The sequence below is a fragment of the Netta rufina genome, assembly GCF_964035555.1.
Source record: "Netta rufina genome assembly, chromosome: 1".
Lineage (NCBI taxonomy): Eukaryota > Metazoa > Chordata > Aves > Anseriformes > Anatidae > Netta > Netta rufina.
The window spans coordinates 14,381,095-14,404,357 of record NC_140123.1 but is presented as its reverse complement, the minus strand read 5'-3'; the positions used below and the strand labels follow the sequence as shown (position 1 = coordinate 14,404,357).

At 38.1% G+C, this 23,263-nt stretch overlaps 1 protein-coding gene across 1 annotated transcript in view; it reads right to left on the bottom strand.

The window, feature by feature from the left end:
* ARHGAP42 (Rho GTPase activating protein 42) overlaps nt 1–23,263 on the bottom strand; it is a gene marked incomplete at its 5' end in the record, with an annotated part of 167,599 nt that overhangs the window by 44,009 nt on the left and 100,327 nt on the right. The window contains 2 exons of the mRNA XM_084292979.1: nt 6,693–6,803; nt 11,102–11,203. Coding sequence (XP_084149105.1) covers nt 6,693–6,803; nt 11,102–11,203 — 213 coding nt within the window. The remainder of the gene's footprint in view (nt 1–6,692; nt 6,804–11,101; nt 11,204–23,263) is intronic.

Here is a 23,263-nt window from a genome sequence, read left to right as displayed (position 1 = left end):
TGTTCTGCCAAGCAGATCCTTGAAAAGGACAGAGCCTGCTCTCCTGATGTCCAGGATTGTGAGCTTGCCGTGTGCCCTCTTTACTACCCTAAGGATCTAGAATTTCAGCGTTTCACAGACACTGCAGCCAAGGCTGTCTTTGATCTCCACATTTCCCACCATCTCTTTCTCGATGGTAAGAACGAGATCCAGCATAGCACCTCTCTTTGTTGGCTTCCCTTGTCACTTGGAGAAGGAAGTTAGCAACAACATATTCCATGAATGTCTTGGATTGCTTATGCCCTGCTTTTCCCTCCAGCAGATGTCAGCATGGTTGAAGTCCTCCATGAGGACCAGGGCTTGTGAATGTGAGGTTGTTCCTGTATGTCTGCAGGGGGCCTTACCAGCTTGTTCTTCCTGGTCAGGTGGCCTGTAGCAGACTCCCGCTATAACGTCACCTAGCCCTGTCTTCTCTTTAATCCTTACCATAAACTCTCAGTCAGGTCATCATCCATCCCCAGGCAGAGCTGCAGGCACTCAAGGTGCTCATTGACATAGAGGGAGATGCCCCCTCCTCATCTCCCCAGCCTGTCCTTCTTAAAGAGTCTGTGTCCTTCCATTCCAACACTCTAGCCATGGGAGCCATCCCACCATGTCTCCATGATGCCAATAAGATCATAGCCCTGCAAGTGCACACAGCTCTCTAACTTATTGTTATTTCTCACACTATGTTAGTGTACAGGCACTTAAGAGAGGTATCTGGCATGTTGTGTTCCCAGAAGATGTTTGGTGGATTTCTCCATAATGCTGCCTTGTAGGCATTTCCTTACTAACCTGCAAGTGCTGGAGGTGACCCCTCTCAAGGTCGTTGATATCACATAACATCACTGATTTTGTGATTCCTCCCTATCACATCACTCCATGACCCTTGTTCAGTAGCCCTCCGCGTTGTTTCCTCACTGAGATTAACACTAATGAAACATTTGTATTTCAATAGAATAGCTAAAATAATGTTTTGCAATTTCAGAGCCCCATCAATCCCCCAGCACAGCAAGACATTTAACACACTTTAACATGGAAACTGCAGCAGCTTGATGGATGAGAGATGAAGGACATAGGTCACTGGGCAGAGGAGCTAAAATGATGATTTGCTGCTACTGGACCAAAATCTTACTCTCCCATTCCATTCCCTTCTCTCTTTCCCCACTCGGCTTCATCATGTGCCCCTCACATCCCTTCCATCCCTGGTCACTGAGCCCTACAGTGAGTGTACCTCTGACTCAGAAAGCCAGTTCTTCTGCTGCATTAGAAAGTTAAAACAGCTTTTGGTTTACAGACCATCAGTACTGCATAAATAAAAGTGTGAAGGCATGGATGGGTGAAGGACTTCCCCCTTGTTTTTTACTGATACTGTAGGATGAGATAAAACTATGGCATCACAGAGCCTGAAGAACTGAGAAAATCCTTGGGCATAAAAGCCAATGGTCCTCTACAATGGGTGTGAGGTCCTGAACCACAACCCACTACCAAAGAAACAACATAGGCAACCCAGCAGAAAGCTCCACATCTTGGATAAATCATCTCAAATTTAAATGACCATCTGCCCAGCAGAAAGCATTATCTCAGCTAATGACTGGTCCTGAAAGTCCCTTACTTGTTACTCAAGTCGTTCCGAGGAAGGTCCAAATATGACAATTTATCTTAAAAAGCTCCTATTATGTAAACTGTTATAAGAAGTTCTATAACTTTAAGGTTTATAATGTAATTCTAACTCTTTAAAAAGAAAAACTATTTTCATTTTTTATGAATAAAGTCTAAAACAAATAATAAATTATAATTAAAACTCTGCTCTGACTCCAGCTGTGCAAAGCCCCTGCTCATAGTCCAGATCCAGTTAGTCATCATGTACCCAATCACAGCCCCTTCAGATACAGCTGCATGATTATTCCTGTGCTTACTCAAACTTGTTTCAGTAAAAAATGAAGGGGATTAACTTGATGTGTAATTATGAGTTCAGTGCTAACCATCCCTTTTACCAGAACTGCAGGAGTACTGTGAGCCCCCACCAAAACTGCAGCCAGAGCAGGCTGTTTAGGCACACTAAAATTTTAGTAAAAGAGCTAGTGGTAGAAAGATGCAGCATGTCAGCTGATACCTGAATTTTAAAGATCATTTTAAAACGCATTTCTGAAGAACATAACTACAAACTGTTTAAATTTCATCTTGAATACTGAAAGAAAACCAGCTTCCATTCTACAAACAGCTTTTACTGAGTGCATGGGAAAATACTGGGAAAGAAAAGATTTAGCACTAGATGGCAGCAAAGATGAATTTATTAGAAAGAAAAAGAAAAAACAAAACAAAACAACCAGAGGAAAAAACAACAACAAAAACAACACCACCACAGAAAAATCATGATGTATTTTAGTGAAAGTCCTGTTCAGCTATTCTGGCAGTTGTGCATTGCAGAGGGTCTGGCCTTGAGAATCTCCTGGTCAAATACTCTCTGAGCACTTCGAAAAAGAGGAATAATAAAAGAAAAGTAAAAACGTGCTTGTTTTATGCAAGTCCTACTCCAGTTTATTCAAGTTCTGTTGAAACAACTGATACTGAGGATTGTATTTGCTCCTACTTATGTTCCACTAGTGGTGGAAGAACAGGGGGACAGAAAGCACCTAGTGCCTATGCTGTGGGGTATTTTCCTAACCATTTCCATCACCACAGGCATAGCCATAGCATTGCATGGAGGAGATCTAAAAGCCAAGGACTTTTGTCCCAGGCTTGTACTCACAGTGACGTTTTCTTCCTGCTGATGTTATAGGAGGCACTGTTGCTAAGTCTAGGCTCATAATTTTAAAGGGATTTATTTTAAAGACTGGAAAAGAAAAACAGCCCTTCTTCTTCTGTTTTTTTTTTTTTTTTTTTTTTTTTTTTTTTTCCCTCACCAATATATTTCAAGGTAATCTTCACATATTAAGAGCTGACTGATTTCACCAAACATCACATGTAATGTTCATATCATCAGTTTGACAAGCAGCATGTACCTTTTAGTTACCTCGTTCTGAGAACCTAATCGGTCACGTCAACAAGCAAGGACTGAGCTCAGTAACACAACGCTACTCACTATCCAAGGGCTGTGAGGATTTCAACACAGAACCTGAAACAAAATCCAGCTACTTCTTGAGACTTTATTTATTTTTATGTAGAGCTGGTGACCTCAAGACTGCCTGGTCATTTCATTCTCACAGGAAGGAGACTGTGCTTAGGTTTCGGATAGGAAAGGAATTTAACCTTTGGCCTGCAGCACATCAGCCAAAAAGTCCCTGTCTCCTCAGTTTCATTTTATTTATAAGTAAATAGCACCAGAAGGTACTTCTCCATCAGATTGAAGTAAATGCAGTTAATAACGTAGAAAATCCAAGAAAGGAGAAATTGCGTTTAACATCCATCGTCTCTTTGGACTAAAAAGTGAAGTCCGATGAACTGCATGCAATTACTGGCAGTTTTTTGTGTGTGTTTTTTTTTTTTTTTTTTTTTCCCCCCCTTTAAATAAACACTCCTGGGCTTTTGTGACGGTTAACGGACCACCCGTCACATTTCAGCTCACTGAGTATGAACTCTGTGCCCTAATTCCTGCAGGCCAGGAAGGCCCTGGCATCACTGAGGGGCAGAGTGGAGCTCTGGGTAGGAGGTTTTATTTCCCTTTCAAGCACAACATCCTCAGAAAGCTTCACTGTTTCTGATGACCTTCTCTGGGCCCACACAGGCAAGGCCAGGAGCAGAGATTATTGCCATTTCTTTTGTTTGTTTGTTTTTTTTTAACTGCAAGGTAAATTTTAACAGTAATTTGTTTTTGCATAAGAAAAAGTTTAAATTCATGACCTGTATGAAAAGCTTATTCTTTTCTTTGAAAAGAACTCAAAACCTAGGAGGGTCACAAAGAGGCGGCCACCTGTTACTCATACTCTCATGGACATCAACAGCATCTTCAGGCACATCAGCACTCCAAGAGGCACAGAAGAGCAGAGAAATCCAGAGCCTGACGACCAGCTGCAGAAGCCTACACTAAATGCCACTATCCTCTATGCAGAGTACGAATTACTAACATCTTGTGCCTCACAGTCCTTCCCTGCTGCCCTCCGGGAAGAAACATTTTCCACTCACCGAAATCTATTGTCCTGTGCACCTGGCAATTTTTGCTGGGCTACCTCTCCCCGTCTATTTCCCAGGGGATCCTCATCTTTGGGCACAGACAAACTGAAGATGCTGGAAGAAGCTCCAGCAGATAATTTCAAATTCTATTCTCATATGACAAACTTGCCCCTATTCCACATGGGCATTATACTTTCCTCTTTTACCACACTAATGCCATTTTTTATGTTGTTAAGACTCCCTTCAAACCTTCAAAGAGTCTACTAGTAGTATGTCAGACTGAGAATTATATTGAGACATGACACTGCGCTGACAAATCAGACCTAAGCAGCACCTGCATCAGAATGCCCCACAACCAGCTGAGCTCACGAGGAGGAATGCCTGTTATATACACACAACCTGGTTTCTTCTAACATCTGAACATCTTTAGAGCACCCAGAGGAAAATGAGTAATATGGTAATTCTTTTGATGGCAGATTTTAAAGCGTTAGGCTCTGTCTTTATCTGCTTGCATCTAGGTGCACATGCTCATACTTCATACATCACCAGGCATTTTTACAAAGTCGATTTTGAAGACGTTTTTTTTTTCCTTCATCCCATAGTATTACTGATGTGCAGTATATTTCACTTGGCATACTTTGCCTTGTGGGTTTTAGTAAATGTTTTTTATTCCAAAACTTTGTATGAAACAGACTAGGAACAAAAAAAGTAGGAATTTTGGAAATTCAGAGTTTTATAACTGATGTTAGAACTTAAGCTCTATTTATATTCAGTTTGATTATAATGAATATACACTAGAGCCAGAAGATACTTCCCACAAGGGCTATCAGTACTCAGTCACCACAGTTTTTCCTGTACCTTCCTCTGGGACATCAAGTAACGGCCTGTGTATAACAAACAGCTCACTGGACTAAACAGCCTATTGATCAAACACAGGATGGCAACTGATCTACTCTAAGTAAATTTTACCTACTGGATGCATACATCTGGTGACAAAAATACCCAGGTCCACAACACAGAGTCAACCAGCAACCTCCCCTGCTTGTCTGCTCAGTATCAGCACTGATGCACTAATAAATCTCTCTTTCATTTTGGTAACTGATAGCTGCTGCTGTGGTGGCTGACATATTGTGGGGACAGCTCTTGGTCAAAAGAATAAAACTCCGTATCTCCAGCTATAATATACAGAATTAAATTTATTTCTTCCTCTCTGTCTAGCACATAGGATGAAAGATGCCCTATTTTTACTACACAGAATTGCACAACAATATTTCCTGATGTGCCATGTCTTCTCAATACAGCAAGTTTCTACGACTTTAAAGGAGCATAAAGTCTCCTATACAAGGGTCAGAGCTAGGTCAAGATTGCTAGATTTTTCCAGGATGTGAGAGTTTTACAGAAGGAGACAGAGAGAGACAGTCTGGATTAATCTGTGACAGGTAGAAAAATGTTCTTATTTAGGAATCTAAGCAAAGTTTTAGTCTCTAAGATTTGGCAGCTGCATGCCATAAAGATAGGATTTCTGTAAGTACTGCTTGCTGAATTCAGGTTCATTAGTTTGCATCAATGTCAAACATTCACTATACAATACATTCTCATCTCATAGGAGGAAGGCATCTGAGAAGCTCTACTTGGTGACACTGGGTGTTAGAGATGTAATTCAACCTGTTTCAGTCAAGAGTGCAGCTTTGGTTAGTTACAGGGGAGCTAGAAGATGGTGTGGAGACAGAAAAAGTTATGCTTGTCATGTTCCTTTTTCACAAACGACGTTCTGCTCTGCTCAGAATGCTTAACAGGAAGGGACAGATGACACTAGAAGTTCTCTGTCAAGGCCTACAGGTGCTAATAAATAAGGCAAATGGCAAGCTAGTCCTCCATGACATGAACAGTATTAATACTAATAATATGCCATAGAAATATGCTAGCACATCGTACTGAAGCTGCTTCTGGTTCTGATCAACCTGGCAGGTATCTTGGGGGTGTGGTGCAGTCCAGAAGGAAATCCCAGATGTGAAATCCCATATCTAAATACGGACTTTAGCGTATAACTTAATCTTCCTCTTTTTGGCATGTCAAGGTATGCTTTCTTTTTTATGGATGGTAAACTAAAGACAAATGACTTCACCAGCAAAAGAGAAATATACCCATCCTACAGAAGTGAATTTTCACATTATTTCATGTATAATTTGGAAAAACAAACATATATGCTGCCTATACGGAATATATGAATCCAAGAACTAGCTCAAAATTTCAGCCATGAAACCATGACATTAGGAAATACCCAGTAAGTGTTGCACAGACAAAACATTACATATTGTCCCATTAAAATGTTAGGCACACTCCAAGTCATTTGACATTTCACTTCGTAGTAAATATGATACTCTTACATAGACCTTTAATAACCATGGAAAATGCCCAAGCCTAGATCCTAATGCTTCTCTATACACAAATGAACTGTAATCACAATTTTAAAAAGAGACAAAAAATAGATATTTTGTATTAAATGTCCAGCTTTAAATAAATGCATTCTAAATTTGGCAAGAACAAAATATAAAACTTACAGGTTCAACAAATTCAAATTTCTTTTTCTCTTGTACTTCCTGAATTTTAAAAACATATTCTAAAGATGCTTCGTAGAAGTTCTGATGTTCTCTGTCAATCTGTGTATCTGCCTAAAAGGCAAAACAAAATATAGATGTTAGTTTACTCATGATTGCTTTAAAAACGGATATTGCCATAATTAAACAGATCTTTCATAAGATTACTTTACAATCTTTATGGTGCTCATTTTTTCCCTGAAAAAATAGAATACCTACTTTAAATATCTAAATGTAAGCTGAAGAAGTCAACATTATACATTTTTGCCTCATGACTCTTCCCCAGTGTTTTTTGTTTGTTTGTTTTGTTTTCCTTTTTGCGCTTTTACATTCTCCTTTTGAGGAGAGGCTGAAAGGAAACAAAGGAAACAAAGAAAGGTGGCACGGGGAACTTCGTCTGTAGCACATGGAATGTTTAGAAAAAGAAGAGATCAAGACAGAAATCAGGGAGGGCCAAAAGATTAATATTTCTATTGAAATGTTTATCACATGCACCAAAACCATACATATTTCTCAGTTTCAAATACCTTCTCAAGAAATTGTTTTCCTTCTAAAAGAGAGTGTCTTTAACAGCAAAATCTTGCAACATTTTTTCATAGTATGGATCTTATGCTCTGGGAATACAAACATGTCTAAGTCCTTATCCTCATATATCAGTTATGTTTCACATTTTAATTTTCCAGTGCCATAACTACAGGGCAATATTTGTAATAAATGCCTCAATAATACCATCCAGCATGAAGATGCAGGACCAAAGCAGAGACTTTCACCTACAAAGCTAAGGAATTAACTCTTATCAGCTGATAAAGAGTAAAAGGCTTCTATACTCAATTTAAACAAGGCATGAGAGAGGGACATAACAGACAAGCAATATAATACAAGGATAATCCTTACAGAAGAGATGCAGATTCCATTTTAATTCTCCCTTTACAGTAACAAATCATCTTCTCAAGCAAATCCCTTTTGGGCTTTATTTGTCAGCTTTTGGTCTTGGGTCAAAAAGAGTCTTTATCAAGTTTCAACCATACAAGTGAAACCAGTTCAGCTCTTTTTTTTTTTTTTTGATGCATAGTCATGTATTTCTGTAAATTCCCTGTTTCATTTTTGGCATTAAGAATAACAAATATGGGAAAAATGGAAGAGCTAGATGTCTCCCTTGAGAGCAGATATTAAAACAATATTAGAACAGCAAACATATCAAAAAGAGGTTTAGTACTTGTAACTATACAAATGCAGAAAATCATTGTTTTCCTTTAGGCAGGACTTGGTCATCAATAGCATCATACATAATTAACATTGCTTCTTTAGTTAAGAACATGCTACTATCATGATTTGGATGCACAGAGCCCTTAACAATATCGATCCACTTCCCTAGCACTATGCTCTAGCACCACTTCAAAGCACAGGTTTCAAAACAATATCTTTCAAGTGATTCAGTACTAGCATTCCCCTCCCATGCTTACAAAAAGGTAAATCAGGAAATCAAGTACAAAACCTAATATTATGAAACAGAAAACAAACACTCAAAATTCCAAGAATCAAGGGCTTTTCCACCAAATGAATTCTACCATGTACCATTCATACAGTCCATTCAGGTACTGTCTTCCGTACTCTGTTAATAGCTTTATTTCACAAAAAATATCCAAGGCAATGCTACATAGCTGAACAGAACCAGGTGCCACCACTTTGAGATACAATTCACACTCACACAAGTGCAGTCAATAAGCACTTGAGAGAGACCTTAGCTTTCACATTTAATTTTAAATAAATAGTATAATCTGGCATTAGCAATGAGGTCTTTCAGGCTTCAACTCAGGAAAGTATTTAAAGACCTAATTAAATCCATCTCTATTCTGAACAGCATTTAAGCAGATTGTAGTTGTAACGATACTTATGATAGCTTAGTGCTATTGCAAGTATGGATGGGTTCCTAAATTAAGGCCATAATCAGCACTAGTGTACAGGGACTAAATCACAATTTCCAGGATATGTCTTCTGTAGAAGCAGATAAATTTGCGTGAATACTGAGGATTTAGATTTGTAAGAAACACTTTGAAAGTTATTTTAAAGTTTCAAAAGCTGAAAGGATTTTCACATATTTTTATGACTTCAATCTGCATGTAAAAAAAATAAAAGGATTTGATGGATGCAATTTTGAGTTTCTACTTGTATGATATCTAGTTATAGTGAGTGATAATTTCTTTGATGTAGGATATCAGTAAAGTGTATACTAGAACTTCATATAAGCTTGGAGAGTGAAGCCTTTGGTCTATATTTATGCCTAATTCTGGAACGGATTTCAGAGAAATAATATCAAGAATTTACTAACTTTTCCACATCATTCAGTGTCTGCTCTGTTATGAATTTCTGCAGGCAGTGAAAAGACAGTATTATGAAGTTGCTTTTTGATGCTAGTGGGAAAAACCTCTACTGATCTATGTAAGCTGTGTCAGTAGTCTTGCAGGCTCTTAAAATATCCACCACATTTCAATTACATGAACATATGCCAACCACTCTCTACAGAGTATGTTCAGACCATCAAACTTTAGATGCTTAATTAAGGCACTCTCAATTGCACCCAAGTGAGATATGTAAAACAGCTTAAGACAGAAGGAAAACTTGCCCCTCCCAATACTCTTCAACCCACATAGTATGATGAAGTACCAAGAAACCTGAGCAATTAAAACAAACAGTGGGCTAAAAAAAAAAAAAAAAAAAAAAAGCATTATTTTTGGTGTGATTGCTCTGGGTGTCACTTCAGCTGTCACTTGAAATTTGGGCCACGAATCGGTGCTTGGCATCCTTTTCTTTACAATACAAATGCAGCCCAAAAGTCTCCCTGGTCATCATTTTTGGTACTGATTTGCTATAGTGTTGTGTACTAGGTAGACCGACATATGTAGGTCTATGTTGGTGATTCAGCACACTTTTATCTGCATAAAAATGGAGAAGATAAAAATGATAAGGTATGTGCTATGTGCTTTACAAGTGGGGTATCCAGAAAAACAAAAAAAAACTCAGACTCAGTATGAAATTTTAAATCCAGAAATGTCACTTAAGGACACAGTGGAAAAATTTACTCCGATTTTCCATTAGTTTATATACTTGAGCCAAATCCATTGTTATTCTACCACAGTTTATTAGATTCACAGTCATTACTTTTCACTTTAGTTTCTGTTTTTAGGCTGCAATTATTCTCATGTCTCAAGAGTAAAATATTTTATTTATTTATATTCTAGAGTAAATCATTGCTTAAGTTCAATTTTCCACATTCTGGTAAAAAATTAAATTATTTTTTTCTCAGCTGCTGCTTAGCCTCCAACAGAACTGTTTCTTCATCAATACACAGGATATTTAGGAAAAGTGAAATCTATATATACAAAACTTTGATATATGAGTGGAACAATTAACCCATCCTATATAATTAATGTCCTATTTAAACTGATTATTACATACACAGCTATGGTAATTCAGGATTATAAATGTTATTGCAAATTTTAAATCACTAAGCCTCTTTTGATTCAAATCACAGAGTTACTGGTAAACATGAAAAAAAAATTTACAATTTGTGACCAATGGTCACATATTCTGTGAAAACTCCATTGGCAAAATAATCCTCATGATTTAAGAGTCACCGTGATAACAGTAACCACTTCAAAATAAATTTAACGACTTCTGGAAAAAACAGTGCCATTGAGATCAAATTTATGCTTATACTGTAATTTGTCTCAAAGATGAATCATAATTACTTCTACCAGCATACTGAAAAACCCTGGAACCCTCCTTTTAAACTGGAAGTCTTCATTTTTTTCTTTTTTTTTTTACGATAAGAATTAGGCATACAAACTCTTTAAAGCCAAAGTTGTGGGTACAATTGCAGCATGATGCTGCAATCTCAGAATAAGGTGAAAAAGAAGAAAAAGAACTGCAAAAAGTATTAAAATAATCTCAGTTCAGTCTCTCAAATTAAAATTTATGTGAAACAGAAGCATAATTTCATTGAGCAATAAACTGAATAACAACAACAACAACAAAAAAAAAACAACAAACAATTAATTATTTGTCTTTCAAATAGTTCAGATATATCTTATAAAAGTCATGTTTTTATTTTAGTAATATAATTCTTTCATGTTGTTGTAATAAATAAACGTTGGTTTGGTCACATCAAGTATACAGAGTTGGACATGTAGAATATGGCCTTGTTAAAAGATTTAACTGTTATTAGGACTGTATTAATCCCACTCAGGAATTTATATTCACAGCAAGAGTAAGTACAAGAAATTATCATATTTCACATAAATAAAGTACAACACGTCTGTTATCATGATCTCTGTGCAAACTGGAAACCAGGTAATACTGTGTTAAGTGCTTACATCTTGCAAATGAGATTCTTTCTTCTTTGCTGATAAATTTAAGTGCTTCTCTAAGATGGAATAATATTTCTCACTTTCCTTGTCAAACTTCTTCTTCCCATCCTGAAAAACAAAACATTGCCGTTTTTGCCAACATTGCATTTGACTAAACATTACAGCTAACTTAAAAAAGGTGCCAAAATATGCTTGGTTATAAAACCATTTTGTTGGTTCAGGTGTTTCTAGGGTTCATTTCTGCATTGAGCATGAAGACCCCAGGAGGACTGATTAGTAAATGCAGTATTAAGTAGGACTTTTCCCATAAATAATAAACTTATAAAACAGACTTGTGTAGCTTCCCATATGTAAATATAGGTGCTAGGCAGTATCTTCCCAAGCAGGTATTTAGCATAAAATAATCTTTCCCAAGCTTTACATATATATGTAGCTGTCTCATACTGTTTTCCTGAGTATAAACATTGTGGAAGCGGTGGTGAGTATAACATATTTGATGATGATAGAGGCCTCTCATCTGTATTTAAGACCAATATATCCTTGTTTTCCACCCACACTCTTAAAATATGTGGATGATGTAAAAGCACATATGTGGTTGCAAAAGAAAATTGGTCCAAAAGTCTGTTTCCAATAATTTTTGATGTGTCTGAATATCTAAGCTTGTCTCATTTAAAAGAATTATCTTGCCATTTTCCTTCCCCACTCCTCTTAAGTTTTTCACCATGTGCGGACGATCCTCACATTTTCACCATGAGACTACTTTAATGAATGTTAATATAAAAGAAAGCTACCGTTACAAGTACATTTAAAATACTTTATTTTCTGTAACCTAATTTACAACATATACTTTAAAAATTAAGATCTGATATTCACAGAAGTTTAAGAATAAGACATCTTTCTTAGCTTTTCCATCTTCTGAGATGGGCCAAATTTCAGGAAAAGGGAGAAGGGATTAAAGCAAACATCTCACATGACTATTAATATTAAAAATATTTTTTTCATTATTAAAAATGTATATTTGAGGCATTGCTCAAATTGAAAGCAATTCTCTGCCAGTGACATTTATAATGTTAAGTAAGACCTAATGATTCTTTCTAATGTTAACAAGTTGAATATGTTGAGGAAACAAAGAAAGGTCAACATGACCTGTCCTACTCACACATGTGCAAAAGCTATTAATGGTGGAAAAACTAATTACTGGACATAATAGTAACATCAGGTCATAATCAGAGCTGTAGTGATTCTTTTCCTGACCCCTTTCTTCTTAGAATTTGTTATGAACTAAGCAAACAACTAGCCTGCATTTTAGGATGACCATTTTTCTTTGTCATTTCATGGGAAAGCCTGGTCAGCCAGAGAAATAAGATATACAAGAAAGAACTTAATGCCATTAATTAAAACCTCTTAACTAACTATAACAACAATCCTCTGACTGACTAGCTCCAGTGACTAAAGTTATCAATGGTAATTATATTAAATTATGAAACAGGTAATTCCTATCCGGCTAAATAAATAAATAAATAAATAAATAAATAAAATTAGCATGGGGAATATGCACAATTTAGTGTTCTTATTTCACAATAGAAATATTTTCAAAAGACACCTGAGAAAAGACAGCACCTCACTCAACAAAGTATTAATTAAAAAGAAATACAATAAAATCCCCAATGCCAACCTATATTTAATCGAAGCTATGCAGATAGGAGGGGGGGAAAAAAGGTGTGAATTTTGCAGCACAAGGAAAATGAAGGCATATGAATTATTCTTCCAAATCTTTCCCAAAAGCATTCAGAAAAGAAAGAGAGAAGACAGAAGGTAAGACTCACTAAATGACCAGTTAGGCATGAAATCAACTTTTGTGGGACCAAAATTACAGATCAGTTCCATGGCCACAGTTTTCTCAGGGAATATTCAAGTTCCAGATCCTTACAATCAAGCAAGAGCAAGGTTAGTACATCAACACCTCCTCCATTCACAAACAGAAATCAAGTTCAGATGGTTATGGACCACAGATGTGTATCTTTTCAATAAAAGGTGCAGCTAGTTGCCTACTGTTACCTTCTGAGATGACATTACTAAGGTGTTGGATGAAAAAGAGGGGAATTAAATTACTTGAAATCCAAGTGACACAGGTGGCAAAGTCACCATCTTGAGGGAATCGCTGAGTCAAGGCCACAGTCAACTTACACAATAAAAAATGAAAAGAGAATACTTCTAAAAAAATGTTTCCATATCACTGAAAAGTGAACACCTAAGGACAGTGTTGTAGGATACCGAAGACATGAACTAAGGAATGAGACAAGGCAAGGCAAAGCTCCTGCAGGATTACTTGTATAAGACTGACAATCACCTAGCCCAACCATGCCTGAACCCCACTGAGTTACAGATCACGTCAGCTATACTCTTCACATGTAAAAAGAAAACACAGAAACTAAATGATTACATCTAACCAGATACAACCATCCAAGAACAATGCAATATATATATATATTATATAGATAGATAGATAGATAGATAAATTAGTTGTGGTTGTGAGGCATCTTGCACCTCACATGAAGCTTCACGATGATCTTCACAGCACCATCAACAGAATATGAAGGCTCTCTTGGTCTTCCACCCACATTGTCAGTCACTTCCCAAAACACATTACCCCACTGTACCAGTGATCCACGAAAACTTTATATGTATAGTTTTTTATATCAGCTAATTTAAAGAGAAAGATAACAATTTGGGGCTTTCCTTGATATTAGGATAACTTTGAGCCCAAGTGCAGTGTTTCAAAGCACAATGTTGCTAGCTTCTTTCTTTTTCACTGGATTTTAACACATGAAAATTTCTCACTTCAAAGACAAGCGGAAAGGAGAGAAAGTAAGGAGAATAAACTGAAGTAGACTGAGAATATAGATCACTTGGCAGTTTTGACCGCGTATGTCTCTTTACTAGGTGATACTTCTGGGAATAAGGCTGCAGTGGCAGCAGGATAGTGCCTCTGGCATTGTGCAGATCTCAGACCTGCTTCTGGGAAATGCCTAAAAAACACTGGCCTCAACAGGTAACTGAGTTCCTTTTGCTTCAAATGCCATCAGACTTGCCAGTAAAAACATACTTGAATGTATTGAAGCCTCTGAAAACTGTTTATTTCATAGAAATTAACAAGAAAAGACACAGAAGCAGGTGATTCATTTTCTGGAAGAGATGAAACTTCAGCTTATGCCAAGACAACTCTCACCTCACACTCAGCCAGTGACTCACAGCACACGCGCATCCCAAGTGAAGTCACAGGTTAATCTCCTTCCAGATCCAGCCTCTCATTCTGCAACCCTCAAAACATTCTGTTATACACAGCAGCTGCCCAAATGAGTCATCTGAGTCCTTGTTCCTCCAATCTGTGCCTGTGAGACTGGGAATCCTGCTTTTCTGCAAACCAGGGTGTTTATGAATTAAGTTTCCATGTGAATCTCTCTCCTCAAAGCTTAGGAGATGGAGAACTGCTTCTGTCTCTAGGTCTTACATTGGATCAAACTACAAGGAGCAAAGAGAGGACAAGAGAGGTGTACTGTTTTCTGAACAGCCAGCACCAGCCATAACATAAACTATAAGGTACATGGCCATTAATTGCTGACCTCTGCACCAAGCCTCTTATTCCCTTCAGCCTCCAGTTGCCTTTCTTCCTTGCACAGCCTTCCTGCAAGTAATCTTCATCCTTTCTCTTTGCCCTTGAAATTTATAAACCATTTTTTTCTCAAAACATCATTTATTATATATATATATGAAATCACTGTTGAGACAATTCAAAGGATGCAATATAAAAATTCTAAATAGAGAAAAAGACAAATTACAAAAAAGCATTCCTTGGTACATTTTACATTGATGTATAAGTTACCAGTACATTTTGCAAAGATAAAGTTCAGTCTGCAGGCTGTAAGCATTGTAAACGACTGTCTGTAGCTGTTTAACTGTTCTCAGGTAGGTCAAGTCACTATGCCTTAAATCAATATAAAAATATTTACAGTTCTAAATGCCTCAAATTTCCAACATCACTATTTGGAAAGCCCTTAACCAGATGCTCAGCTTCTAGCATGTAAGGAAGTCTCATTAATGTCCAGTACTTCCTTGACAGAGCCAAACTTTATACTACTGGATCCAGATTTAATTATTGTTTTTACTTTCTGCTTAGATTTCCATTATAGTTTCATTTGGAAACTGATTAAACAATCTCTAAAAGGAGATTTTATTTTTTTTTTGAAATAAATTTTGCTCAAGATATTACTAATTATGGACATGTCAGTTAGAAGTTTACCTCAAGAGATGTTCTATTAGAATTAAATTTGGCTAGGGACATCAAGGGCAACAAGTAAGGCTTCTATAGGCACATCAGTGATAAAAAGAAGACTAGGGAAATTGTGGAACCACTCTGGAAGGAAATGGGAGACCAGAAGACAAAAGCAGGGACTGAGAGAATGAAGAACCGCCTTTGTAGGAGAAGATCAGGTTCTCCTTTCCAGGTAGAAACCTGAAAGCGCACAAGTCCGTGGGACCTGATGAGGTAGATCCCAGGGTTCTGAGGGAACCAGCAGATGAAGTTACTAAGCCACTATCATATTTGAGAAGTTGTGTCAGTCTTGTGAAGTTCCCACTGACTGGAAGAGGGGAAACATAACCCCCATTTTTAAAAAGGGCAAAAAGACCCAGGGAACTATAGGACAGTCAGCCTCATCTCTGTGCCTGGCAAGATCATGGAGCAGATCCTCCTGGAAACTACGCTAAAGAACATGGAAAATAAGGTGACTAGTGACAGCCACCATGACTTCACTAAGGGCAGATTGTGCCTGACAAACCTGGTGGCCTTCAAATCCAAAGAATGGATTGAGAACAGCCCTGAGGAGAAGGACCTTTCCTGGGGGTGCTGGTTGATAAGAAGCCCGACATGATCTGGTAATGTGTACTTGAACCATATCCGAGGCTGCATCACAAGCAGCATGGCCATCTCTCTCTCTACTCTGCTCTCGTGAGACCCCACTTGGAGTTCAGCTCTGGGGTCCCAAGCACAAGGACATGGATGTATTAGAATGAGTCCAGAGGAGGACCACAAAGATGATGAAAGGTCTGGACTACCTCTCCTGAGAAGACAGGCTGAGGGAGTTGGGGTTGTTTAGTCTGGAGAAGAGAAGGCTCCGAGGAGACCTTACAGTGGTCTTCCAGCACCTGAAGGGGGCCTACAGAAAAACTGGGGAGAGACTCTTTATCAGGGAGTGTTGTGATTGGACAAGGAGTAATGTTTTTTAGCTAAAAAAGGGTAGATTTGTCTTTGGACCAGACGTGTCCTTCAACCAGTACTGTTTAATATTTTCATCAGTGACACAGACAGTGGGATTGAGTGCATCATCAGCAAGTTTGCAGATGACACCAAGCTGAGTGGTGCAGTTGATACAATAGAAGGAAGGGATCCAAAGGGACCTGGACAGGCTGGAGAAGTGAGCCCATGTGAACCTAATGACATTCAACAAGTCTAAATGCAGGGTGCTGCACCTGGGCCAGGGAAATCCTGGACATGAGTACGGACCAGGAGAAGAACTCATTGAGACCAGCCCTGCAAAGAAGGACTTGGGGGTTCTGACGGATGAAAATCATAGAATCATAGAATCATAGAATATCCTGAGTTGGAAGGGACCCTTAAGGATCATCAAGTCCAACTCTTGACACCGCACAGGTCTACCCAAAAGTTCAGACCATGTGACTAAGTGCACAGCCCAATCTCTTCTTAAATTCAGACAGGCTCGGTGCAGTGACCACTTCCCTGGGGAGCCTGTTCCAGTGTGCAACCACCCTCTCTGTGAAGAACCCCCTCCTGACGTCAAGCCTAAATTTCCCCTGCCTCAGCTTAACCCCGTTCCCGCGGGTCCTGTCACTGGTGTTAATGGAGAAAAGGTCTCCTGCCTCTCAACATCCCCTTACGAGGAAGTTGTAGACTGTGATGAGGTCTCCCCTCAGCCTCCTCTTCTCCAGGCTGAACAGGCCCAGTGACAGAAAAGATCAACACGAGTTGGCAGTGCATGCTTTTAGCCCAGAAGCCAACTGCATCCTGGGCTGTGTTAATAGAGGAGTGGCCAGCAGGTCAAGGGAGGTGACTTTTCCCCTCTACGCAGCCCTGGTGAGGCCACACTTGGAGTACTGTGTTCAGATCTGGAGCCCCCAGAACAGGAAGGATGTGGAGCTGTTAGAGCGGGTCCAGAGGAAGGCCACAACGATGATCAAGGGGCTGGAACACCTCTCCTATGAAGACAGGCTTGGAGAGCTGGGGCTGTTCAGCTTACAGAAAAGAAGGCTCCAGGGTGAGCACATAGCAGCCTTTCAATACTTAAAGGGGTCTTAAAACAGGATGGAGAAGGACTCTTTACTCAGGTAGATAATGATAGGACAAGGGGGAATGGTTTTAAACTAAAAGAGGGGAGATTTAGATTAGAGGTTAGAAGGAAATTTTTCACTCAGAGGTTGGTAAGACCCTGGCACAGGTTGCCCAGAGAAGCTGTGGATGCCCCATCCCTGGAGGTATTCAAGGCCAGGCTGGATGGGGCCTTGGGCTACCTGGTCTGGTGGGAGGTGTCCCTGCCCATGGCAGGGGGATTGGAACTAGGTGGTCTTTAAGGTCCCTTCCAACCCAAAACATTCTGTAATTCTATGATTCTCCAGTCACTTTGCTTTACAGAAGTGTATAGCTATGAAAAGATTGACATGAGCTATCAATAAGGTCACTCAATTCAGTCAGATTTTTTTTTTCCTGTTCAGAAAGATTTTGATTCCATGCTGCAACTAATCATAGGCATGCAACTAATCACTGGCATGATTCCCACAAATTGTAAACACAAGATGCAGTTTTGGATGTGAAGCAGAACAACATATTTTGACTTCCCTTGTCCAGTGGGAAAATCAAGATTTTTTTTTTTTAATGGACTAAGTTTGCTATTACTCTGTGCCTAGTATTTTATGTCAAAAATGTTACCTTTCCCCCAAAAAATATTATATAAATTATTCCTCCTTACTTTTCATAAAGAGCCTTTGCCATCTGGAAGGGAACTTTTCTTTCTGTTTATTCTAGTTGTGATGACTTTGGTGTTATACTTATCTACTAGCATATCTTGGCTATGTTTGTCCTTAAATAAAATATTTTTATTCTTTGTTTGTCCCAGAACTCACAGTTAAATTTTAATCTTTAAAATAAAAATAAACCCATTTTCAATAGCAGTATTTTTGTGTAGCTGTTAAAAAAAACAAAAAAAAAACAAAAAAAAAACATTTTTGTAAGAGGTGATTTTAAAAGGATCAAGAAAGGAAATGAAAACACTACAAAGAAACACTTATGGAGAAAAAAAAAATCATTGAGAATCCCTTATTTAATTAGAAGACAAGTGAACATTATGAAACACAGTTGCAATTATTTTTTTTTATTCACCACCCAAAATTAGGACATGTTTCACACCATCTCAAGCTGAGACTCAGAAACAGTAGGAAGTGCTACAGAAGTGCAACAGAAAGACAAGACAGACAGATCTGTCAGTGAAAGAAACTGAAAGCAATAGTGAGCCCAGCTGAATTCAGTAAAGCCACATTCCCTTTCTTCCTCTTTGACAAGAACTACAAAAAGATCGATCTAACGGAACACTGGGGATGGTTTACTACTCGGATTTTAGACTTCAAATCTGTTTTTAAAAGAAACACTTTTCATTACTTTGCAAACAAAAATTCAAAATGTCTTTCTAGAAAGATATTGGTATTTTGTTTGGATTTGTGAATTTTGGGGATCATCTCTTAGTTGGTAATAGGATAAGGAAAAATAGGATACTGAATTAAACTGAGTTGAAAGGACTGATTTGAGTTCAAATCCTATGGATTTCATGGGAGATGAATGAATCAATTCTTACAACTTCTGAGAAAATTTTACCTTCATTTTATGTTGCCTTAGAAATCTTATGGAGGATAGAGATCTTTTGTTGGTTTTGTATTTTTTTGTTTGTTTTTAATAAAAAAGTAATTATCATAGGTGTCTAAGGGCACAGACTGCATTTAGACAGATGTCTGGATGGTGGGATTTTTTTTTTTTGGAAGAGATTTTATTTGTTATGTGAATGCTCACATGACCGCTATAAGGCCCAAAGAGATGTTTCAAAAGGAGAAATAAAAAGGGCATATAAAACTTGACCCCTTCTGCTCTTCTTCCCAATAAGAATTTAATGGAACAGGACAGTAAAGGGTTTCTCCAAGTCTGTGAGAAAGCTATGGGGTTAAAGGTCATCCTTTTATGTACTGCTAGCAAATAATATGAAGTGAAACAAAGCTATATCATAGTTGATAAAGAAACAATTGCTGATCAATATAAAATAGGGTTAACACAGCCATAAATTGTGAGTTGCATTACACATAACTGCTAGTGAAAACATGTTTGAATTGAAGCTGAGTTCATCACATAAAAAAAAAAAATGACCTAGCAACTATAAATCTTTTAGTCAATTCTTTATTAAAAACCTACAAGCATATGCAAACTATGAAAATGCAGAAAAGAATATGGTGTGTAAGACACAAATTATCATAATAAAAGGAACATATTGCCACTAAGAAGAATAATAAGGCAATAAACAGGAAATACAGGAGTGTTTAGCAGCACTAAAGCTTTGAAGACAGATATTAAAAACTGGCAGTTTAAAAAATAATCTCATTTCAAATCAGGTATGAGATACATAGAACTACAGACATATTTTAAAGAGCCCCAAACTAATCCAAGTTTAGTATGGAATTCACATCTGTGTAAAATACTGAATAACTCTGCAAGAGATAATTTCCTTTCAGGTTCATAAAGCTCTGAAGAAAATACTCTTTTCCCTTTCTAATGTCTTCTGTAATGACAGAACCAAATATCAGGTAGTTTCCAAAGTCTTTCCTGGAAGTGGAGAATCCTACAGCCATTTCATAATACTCTAATTACATCAGATGTGTGCAGACAGAATGTCTTTACCAAAAGGCCAAAAAAAAAAAAAAAGCAGCTGAAAATTTTCACTATTTTGATGAGATCTAAAATTCTGTTCAAACTAAGAAGTAGTTACTGTTAAATGAACAAATAGCAGCATTTGGCCTTGTGTTTGTAAGATGCTATTTATTTCTCTCCAATAAAATCTCTCTTGAAATGGAAAAATAATTCAAAGTTCCCAGCATTGCTGTGAAAAGACAGGCAAACCTGCCAATACTGGCAGGTTGCAAAGCAGGACACATTAGACTCCCTATTATTAAGCTGCAGATTTGTCTTGAGTTTATTTGGCATTTGCTGATTCCAGGAGTAGTTGCTAGATGTCTGGGAATCTGTTAAACTCCTGCCCAAACAGCAGGACTGGTAAGTCTACACACGTAATCTGGTTTTATTGTTTTTACTGTCTACTAAATATGAAGTATTTTTAGTGGAGTACCATACTTAGGCTATTATTCAGCATATTACTGCTTAAATAATATGAAGATTCATAGAACAGCAGCAAATGACTTTTTAAAATATTCTCTTAAGCAGGTTCAGGACATTTTTCTAAAGCTGAAAATGTTTTGTCACAATAGCAAAGAGGTCTCCTGTTCCTACCCAAAAGCTAGTGACCTTAAATGATTTTAAATTTACCCATGCTAATTAGGAATTCAGAAGGAAGCTTGAATTAATTCAGTATACTCAATCAAAAATCATATGGAATAAGCTGTTTGTGTTATAAGCAATCCATTTTTGTTTTTTCTTTTTAAAAATCAGCAGAGCTATATATGCTGATTAGAAATTATACCAAAAGATATGACTCAATCCTTAATCGTTGCTTATGTGATGAAAGCAAAGGAAATAGTTCAGAAATGGGGCATGTTAATCTTCAAAAATGAACAGCAATCATTAATAATACATGTTGTGATTTAGAATATTCAAAATGGTAAGTCATTGCGCTGGCACCTTTGCACCCCACATTAAGGATTGCCTTCTTAACAAGCAGAGTGGTGAATTTCTTTTCAACTTCAAAAAGAACATCCAATTTTCACAGCTGCATTACACCGATCAACATCCTCCCTTGATCTTCACCACTGCCCCTTTCCTGCCATCATTGCTTATCCTCACCCAGTCCTCTGTCTCCCTAAGTTGCCATCACCCAGTCCCCAGAACAGCTGCCTTCGTGGCCTTCCATACCTGGTGTTACCACCCTCCTCACCCCATTTCTTCCCGTTAATGCTGGCTTCCTCTTCTCCCCTTTGGAGGCATTGCTGCAGTTTCATGTTCTCCATGCCTCATTTCGGATGCTAGATTACCTCACAAATGAAGCATGTTTCAGCAATATCCCAGTACACTAGTAATCTCTTCAATCTAAAAAGTATATGAAGAAACCATTTCACCTGCGAGTAGTTAGCAACCACCTTCCTTCTCTTGTGCACTCAAAGAAACTGCAAGAAGATTGTAAAGAATGCAATGTTATTCAAATAAAGCAATTCTGAAAGTCTACCTTATAGCGTCACACACTGCTTATTTTATAAACAGAAGATAAAAATATCTCTTTCTTAAGTAGTAATTTCTGTTTTTAGATACTCATTGGGATCTCTCTCCTATCCCTGCCAAGCAACGAGCCAACATCCCTGACCTCCAAACAGCAGCAGTATGTCCAGCCCTGCTTGCTTTCCCAGGCCACTTCCAACGTCATCGCGACGTGACTCTAACTCTTATCTGAGGAAGAACTAGAGATGTGTTATGAGAAAGTTATGGAAAAACAAGGAAACAGTTTGGGGTTAATGTCAGAAGTGATTTTGTTTTGTTTTAAAAGCATCTATTTTGAGGGTCCCTCTTGTAACACTGATAAAGGAACACAAACTATCACTTTGGGGGGAAAAGCCATGCCCCCTCAGAGCTGCTGCTAAGCTCCACCAGTGCTCTCAGTTTACTTCTCAGGGAGGGACAATCTTGTCATCAAAACAACTGTCCAAAATAACCCTTTCTTGGCCAACTCAAAAGGAACAAATGGTTCTGTGATGGCTACTACAGCCTGAAATATCCCATAATAATAAAGCTGGTTCATCTGGCAGAAAGATGGGAGTCGCTGGTGTTCCCGTATCTACACAGAGGCACAGTCAAGTTTCAAGGAATGATGCCTGCCTTTTGTGACAGCACAGATGTGCTGCTTTCCAGCTACCATCACCCACGACATTTTGAAGTGGAGCTATTTTATTCTCACTTTGCCAAAAGCAGAATTACTACAAAGGTAGAAGAGTGCATGTTTGCATATGCCCAGCCCCCTACAGAACCTGTTGCATAGAGAGAACAAAACACTAGATGAATGGAAACATGCAGCGACAAGGGAAATTCATGCCAATACTGCCAAGTGTGACAATAAAATGAGTTTCTGTTTAGAATGGGAAATGGGACTCTACCCTAAGTGTGGACTAATGACCTGTAGAGTCAACACCATCTGAGTAATATCCAGACATAACAGAGGTATTTTTATGCTATTATCTTAAATAATTCACATAAGAAAGAGGAGTAATGGGGAAAGAAATCTTCCTTTTCTCCAACACTGGTGCAAAAGAGCACAACAGTTTATAACAGATTAACAGATTAATTAAATTCTGTCCAAGTCCAGGCCATAGTCAATGGCCACGGGCAATTGGGCACTGTCTGTTTCTCTTAATTTTTCCTTAACACTCTCCAAAGTTCTTGTCTGCAACCTTGAGACCTGCTTTTCCTCCTTATCCTTCGGAGGTGTGGAATGTCATTCCCTCCCCACCGCAGTCACTTTGGCCTTACCAGCTAAGGGGAGGGGAAGAAAGGAGAGAATCAATGAGCGGAGCTAAGGTATCCTATTGAGACTTAGAAAACTTTATTTATTTATTTATTTTCTAAATTGAAAACACTTGCCAAATCCTTCCTGCAACTAAGCACTGCATAAGGGGTTTGGTTCCCCTGTGAACTGGAAATTAAGTCTGGAGGCAGTAATGAATGCCTCCACTTGTATTTTTAATCACTGCACAGGAGGAATGCAGTAGGCTTCTAGCAGCCATGTGGGGTCAGGACACAACCTTCCTGAATCCTTCAATGTGATACCAATTACTGTGGGCTGATTTAAATTAGCAAGGAAAAAGCCTTAATTTGATTAGAAAAGTGACATATTTGTTTTCATG